General features: G+C 36.2%; 1 protein-coding gene across 1 annotated transcript; it reads left to right on the top strand.

Moving 5' to 3' along the window:
- The first annotated feature begins 3,450 nt into the window (after positions 1-3,450).
- LOC121050819 (agamous-like MADS-box protein AGL30) lies at positions 3,451-6,865 on the top strand. Its single transcript, XM_040512080.1, has 6 exons — positions 3,451-3,495; positions 3,830-3,891; positions 4,009-4,105; positions 5,574-5,650; positions 6,151-6,219; positions 6,706-6,865. Exons 1-5 carry the CDS (start codon positions 3,460-3,462, stop codon positions 6,164-6,166), a joined length of 288 nt encoding a protein of 95 aa, XP_040368014.1. The 5' UTR covers positions 3,451-3,459; the 3' UTR covers positions 6,167-6,219; positions 6,706-6,865.
- The last annotated feature ends 373 nt before the right edge of the window (positions 6,866-7,238 follow it).

Genomic DNA, 7,238 nt, shown 5'->3' with positions numbered 1-7,238 from the left:
TCTTGGATCAGTTTTGAAGGTAATTTCTACATGATTTGAGCAGACTTGCACATCTTTTTTGTGCCTTATCATCGCCACTGCTGTATGATTGATGTGCTGTTCATCTTCATGAATGTTTACTATGGATTGGCGTGTGCACCCATCTCTAATTCAACAGTATGAAATTTCGAGAACGAAATTTTTATAAGGAGGGGAGATTGTAACGTCCCGAACCTAAATTTACCAGTTTACGAGTCTTTCGATCGGTAAACGACATTTACATCTACTTTTTGGCTCCGTTTCGACATTTTAGAGGGTCTTAAAAGTTGACTTTTTGTTCGGGTCAAAATTTGAGAAAATGTTCTTCATGAAAGTTGTAGAGGACGTTAAACCGAGGGCGTCATATGTGGTGTGTAAAAATCGGAATTCGTATGCGAAAGTTATAGACGAAAAAGTAAAGTTACTGTTTAAGGTAATTTGTCTATAAATAGTCGAGTTACTGTAGTAAGTTTCTATTTCCGGAAACTTACCGAGCTCACTCTCTTCTCTCTCCCCGATTCTCTCTTCTTCTCCGACCTCTTCACCATTTTCCGGCCATAACTCCTTCATCCGACGATGGATTTTGACGTTTAAGATGTCGTTGGAAAGCTCTCTTCCTTCTCTTCATTTCTTGGTTTGTTTAGTAGCTTAATTTGAACTGTGGAAGGTGCAGCAACGAGAAGAAAAGAACTGTCACTGTAGAAGATTGAGGTCAACTCCGGTTTCTCCCTATTCCGGCCACCACTGATGACAAACGTTAGTCCTTGGAAGCGCCTTGGGAAGTAGATAATGCTCCCCAAGTATTTTACAGCGATTTGACCCGAGACGGAAGAATAGAAGATTTGAAATTATGGGTTACTATTCACAATTCGGGTTCAAATTTCTCCTTAATTGTTAAGGTACTTCTAGTTATTTTCTGGATTTGTTGTAGTTGAGAACACTATGCCAAAAAAGCTATCAGACAACAGAGTTCAGACGACAGAATAGTCATTTTCTGTCGTCTGAGTGTTTCAGACTAAACTCAGACGACACATAAATTAAATGTGTTGTCTGATTACAACGAGAAATCATGCTTGTTTCATTTTGAAGATATGGTCAGACTCAGACGACACTTAAATGTCGTCTGAAAAGATGAAATTTTTTTTAGCAAAAGGTTTAGATTTCCTCCAACAAGATTAATTCTTTTCCCTCCTAATTGCGCAAACCCTATCGGTGACCAGTGAATGTAAAACTATTCAGACAACAAAGCTAAGAAATTTTGTTGTTTGAATAAGGAGTGTTTGACTTTTTTTATTTGAAGTCGATCTGTTTTGACATAACACAAAACCTAGCAGCTTCGTGTTTTTCATTCCCACAAACCTCTCTGTCTAAAACTCTCTTGCGCCAACCAGAAACTCTATACCTCTCAAAAATCGGCCCTCTCTCAAATCAAATCTAATTTCTGAAACCCAGTCCTCTCTCACCCAGATTTCTCTCCTAATCTCCTTGACGAATCGATGATCGACGGCGGTTGCATGACGGGCAGCGACACATCTCTTTTCGGGTTGCCACAGAAAGTCTAGAAACCCGTAGAGCAGAGAATCGTAACCCACCCGTGTACTTTCTCTGTTTTTAGCCTCCACTGTCCCTTCCAGAAGTTCCATGACTTCTAGATGTTTACCATGCCAAATCTATAGATAAGAGAAAAGCATCGGAGGAGAAGAGGTTTTTCATCGGAGGTGATGTTTTATTGATGCTTGTAGTTTTTTGGTTTTGAATCGGTGGATTTTGTTGTGGTTGGGTTTCAATTGATCTTGGTTTTTATGTTTTGTTGAGGTAATGATTTTGGTTTCTATGTGTTTGGGTATGATTTTGTGGTTTTCAGTGGGTGGTTTTTGTTGAGGTTTGGATTGTCAGTTTTTATAGATGTTTGGGTGTTTTGTTGTTTGAATGGTGATGATTATTTTGTTCTTATTGTGTAGGTTTTATGCAAAGGAGTATTTGGGTTGTTCTTTTGGTGTTGTTAGTTGGTTTTACTTGGTTGTGCTGCTGTGAATCAGGTATTTAAGTTTTGTTTTCTGATTATTGATGAATCTTCTGTTCTTTAAATCAGAGGAAAACAGAAAGCAAATAAGCTCGATGAGAGTTTCTTCTATTGAGTTGGAATGACTTGGAAACAAGGAGATTGAGCGATGAGCTCGCTATGTCAAATTAATGTTTGACAGGAATTGAAGTACTATAGAAATGTAGGAAATAAATTCTATATATATATATAAATAAAGCACATATACTAAACCTCTTTCTTTGGTTAACATAAATGGATTCTATTTGCTTTGAAACAATAAGATCTATATGTCAGGAATCACGATGCAAACTAATCTCTTGCTACCTTTTCATTATCTTTGCCTATTCATTGATGCTTTTGTTCTTTCATTATGTATTCATCATCCGATGATATCTCTAAGGTCCTTATGCTTTGACTCTTCAAACTTCACCAACCTTTTCTACCATTTTTCACAACCCTGGCTTAACTTTGTAACAAAATGCATTACAACTTACTATATGCTACCACAAGTAATGAACCAAAATCCTATTACTTGAATAAGAAAACGGCTAATCCATCATCTTGGCGAAGCCTCTGTCAACATATAGTGATCTATTATCCAGCCTCTGTCAACATATAGTGATCTAATACCATATCGGAATTAGATGGTATGCCAGATGGTCGATTCATAATCCTTTATGTGGATGAGATGCTAGAGGTTTAATTTTGTTTTCATCTACTCTTCCGCAGATGCCAAGCCCAAACCTCAAGGTCAAAATTCCTCTCAGCAATGCCTCCACCGTCGTCTCTCTCCAAACCCCCAACCTTGCAGCTGTCCCTAGACGCCTCCGACCCCCTCCTCGATGCCATTGAGGAGCTCCAACTTTAAGCAGACAGTCCTACTCTTCCCTGCTCGATCTTAAGGTATAGAGTGGCCTTTTTTTAATTTATATTTGCATTTCGTGGATGATTGGCTTTGTTAATGGTAGTGATGATAGGATTGGGGATGAGAATTAACTGTTCAGGATCAGAAACTATATTCAATTAAATTTATGAATTGAATTTTTTTTCTTTTGTTCATTAGTGCAATTTGCAAGACGGGATGGAGGGAAATCCTGTTGCTAAAATCATCCAACCCATCGATATGATGAAGGTGAGTGTTGAAATGCATCAAGGTAGTAATTTCTGTGAGATTTGGATTGGACCCATGATTCCAACTCGGGTCTTTGAGCTTAAAGTTGGTTTCTTTTGATGGGTTTCAGATCTATGATTGGTGGGTCTATTTCGGATTTTGATTTGGTTTAGTGGTGTAATGTGGTTTAGTGGGATCGATGGTTTAATTGGTTTTTGTTGTATTGGTTTTGGTGTAGTTGAGAATTCAACTGGGTCTGGGATCAGCTGGACAAGTTTCGAGGACCATGATCAAGGAGGAGGGTTTTGGTTCATTGTATAAGGTAAGCTTATTTGGTGTGAATACAGTTTGACTTTTTGATTCATGATTTACTTGATTTAGTGCTAGATGTGTTGGATGAGGAATTTATGTCTGTTTGAGGTCTCGAATTTTAGATTCTTCATCCCAATCAGATATGTATTCCTTTCCATTAAAATGGGGACTGTTAGATTGGTAAAGGTTAATATATATATATATATATATATATATATCAGGCTGAGACACTAATATATAGATTGGCAAAAGTTAATATATATTTTTTCCAAACAAGTATCTTGATCTTAACTGTTTATGGTTGCAATTTTTTTTCCCTTCGACTCATATTATTCTCTGCACAGGACCTGAGTAACCAACCTAGGTTATTGCAAACCCAACTTTCCAAAATAAAGAAGAGATTAAGGTGAATGCTAGAAAATTGGGGTTTGAGTTGTGTTTTCTGGTTTCATTCACTTATGTTGCTGTAGAGCCCTTGGTTAATAATCCCATACTAATGGTATGCAAATCTTGAATTCTGCAGCTGTTGGACGAACCCTGATATGATCAACAATGTAGATCAGTTGGGGCAAATGGAAGATTCAATTCGAGAATCGCGTAACCAGATAAAAACACATAAGGTATCATCCTGCTTCAGTTGTGGATCTCATTATAAGAAATTATGTGTATGCCCTGCTGATGTTAGGATTGTGTTGTTTGAATAATGTCACATGATTAATCTTTTGCATTTAATGTTATGTGGATCTGTTTGGTCGTCCGTTTGATTCCAGTAGTTTTGTAGGAATAAGTTGAAGATTCTGTTAGTTTTATAAGTTAGGTGATTAGTCTGCAGAAACTGTCTGCAGTTTGATCTGTGCTTCTTGTTTTCAAAAAAAAAAAAAGGTGTATTTAGCTGATCTTGTTTTGGTAATAAGTTCCGTTGGAAAACCTGTCATGAAAGACCAAATTATTTTCAGAAGGGCATTGAAATTGAGGTAAAAGAATAAAAGCATACTCAAATCTTAAAGGAAGCAGTTAGTTGGATGTACAAGGCCTCCTAAAGTACTTCCAGAACTGTAATTGAAACTGTGAAATACTGAAATGCTTCGAAGACTTTAAAAAGTATGCTTAAAGTAGCTTTTGGGCAAGTTCTTCTCTATAAGTTAGAGCCAAATCAGCATATCCAACTGGTTAACATTATACACATCCTCATCTTGGAATTAAGCTTCTGCTGGTGTCATTGCTCCTTCTGACTTTGTGAATCATGCACTGAAAGAATCTTTTCCATACTTGGTTTTCAGCTAAGAAGTGTGCCCAGCTTTTTTGTCGATTATACTAGATGTTTCACAAACTAATAGAACTAATGAACAAAAGTTTTGATCATGTGGGAACTGCATTTGTAATTTGGGCTGTTTTGTGTCAAAGGTTCTTAATCACATGTCAAGAACCTTGTTTCTAGTTATTGTATCGCCACTGTACTAATTATGCAGATCTTTGGCTCAATCTCATGCTTTAGGTGAAATGTTTACTTGCATTCCTTGTATGGAATGAAAATTATTTTCTCAAACTGTAATCATGCGTTCCTCATATGAACTGCCATAACTGTGCCCCAGCATTGTCTGATAGTTGTTGACTTGTTGTCGTCTTTCAGATCAGTTGAGCAGCACCGTTTCGCCACCAAAAAACAACACCGTTTGATTCTATTGTTCCCCATTCTTTCAAATTCATCATTCTCCAATGTTATCTCAATACTGTTACTCTACTTGGTTCTCTATGCTTAGTAATAAATGTGAGTTGATGTGGTAGTATTAGTGACTTGGTTTTCAAGTGGGAAATCATCTGCATGTAAAATGTGTATGTTGCTGTCAATACCTGTTTTGTGCGAGTTGGTTTACTGTTGTGCTACAGATGTGGCCAGATCATTGGCCTGTAATTTGGTTGCAACCCTCTTCATTCTTCAAATCAATATTTTTTTTTGGAATAAACATTAATTATTATGCATTTCTCACTTAAGGAAAGTATTCTTTTTCTTTTTACTATACTTCTCTTTATTATTTACATGTACACTATAACTTAAATTGTTCCTGAGTTCACTATGTATTGCTACAGTATTTGGACGAGAACAAGTCATTGATTCTGAAGATTGTTGAGAGCCAGAATTCAGGGAAATTGAGTGAATGTGCAGAGTGAGCATTTATTTCTTTCATTCTCCTACTTTGCAATTTGTTAGCACCACGCAGTAAGTTGGACCCTCTAAAGCCTAGGATATTGGAAACTGCTTTGTGGGGTTTAACCTATTAGTTTCTAGTAAAATCAGAATTCTTGTTTTGAAAGTTAGCCCTATTTGGCTTGGAGGTAAAACGTGTACTTTCAGAATTTACTGCTAATTAAAGCCAGTCAATATATCTGGGTGCTGCCTAGTAGTGCACATAAACATGTGCCAAGGTCCTGCTGAAGGCAGACTGGATATTCGAAGTGACATACATTTTTGATTCATGAACTGCTCTTTAGTATACTATAATGATGAAGTTTTAATTTTTTTTTCTTTTCATTCATAAAACATGCAGTAGAGTTTGTTATTAGGTCTCTGGTTTCAGTCTCTACTTCTCACCATTTAACAAATCTATTAATCTCTTTATGTTCCATTATTGTTTTCCAAAGTATCCTATAAGTCTCTCTCTGACAGGTTATGGAGGTCATGAAGATATTGGAGATTGACCTTGAAAGTGGATGGATTTTGCCCAAGTTATTTCAGGTAATTGATAATAACTTTTACCTGGTCAAATTAAAAGCATGCGTCAGAGTTTTTGTTGTATCTTTAGGATTATTTGTGATAAATAAAGACAGCAATGTATGAAGTGCTTAAAGCTGTTGACTATGAGTGTGCATATAAACTTTGTTAATTTTCGCTTCTTTTACTTGCTACCTATTTACCAATTTCTTTCTCTCTCGATCTGTTGGTATCATATGCCAAAGTTAGCATGTTTGCATCATCTCCTTTCGAATAGACTGCAGCTAAAATCTAAGATGTATGAAAACTATTTTCACTATTTGAATGAAATGTGATGATTTTCCTTTTGTATGTTATTTTTCTAATTTACTCACAAGAACAAATTCCGCAGTAAAGCGCGGGTAGTATTTCTAGTATATATATATATAAATATCAACTCCTTCCAATTCTGATTACTGTTGTGAAACATATCCATTCACATTAACTTGTATTTTTTTTTAATACTTGCAGTGGGAAAGGAAAGCAAATCACTTCTACACACAAAAAGACATTGATCAGGTCCCGGTCGAGTGGGCAAAGTATGTCAACCAATTTCAACAAAGCTAGTGTGTCGAGAAGATTCTAATTTTGGACATGCATCATTTATAACCCATATTAACTAGTTATGCAGTTGGTCTAAGTATCTATTTTTGGCCTGCAAGTCCAGTTTATGATTAGTAGTATGAGATATCAGTGTTTTTTGGGTTACATTTGTTGATCATGCCAACTGCTATGGGTTATTGAACTGATGTTTATTAAGTTTAGCTCCATGATGGATGTATGTATAGCTGCAGGAACAGATTGATCAAATATTGGTATTTTTGTGAATGAATTTCATATTTGATGAATGCATTGTGTTGTTCCCAGATTTACATGATTATGGCACAACAGGGATACGAGTATGACATCTGGAATAGAAAGCAACAACAAAATGATGTTGTTGGACGCGTCAAAGAACAACAGAAACAAGAAAAAATGTGTTCATATTTGGACACACAAACAAC

The sequence above is a fragment of the Rosa chinensis genome, chromosome 7 (genome assembly GCF_002994745.2).
Source record: "Rosa chinensis cultivar Old Blush chromosome 7, RchiOBHm-V2, whole genome shotgun sequence".
Classification (NCBI taxonomy): Eukaryota; Viridiplantae; Streptophyta; class Magnoliopsida; order Rosales; family Rosaceae; genus Rosa; species Rosa chinensis.
Note: the sequence above shows the minus strand (reverse complement) of the source record. Positions and strands in the feature narration are given on the sequence as shown.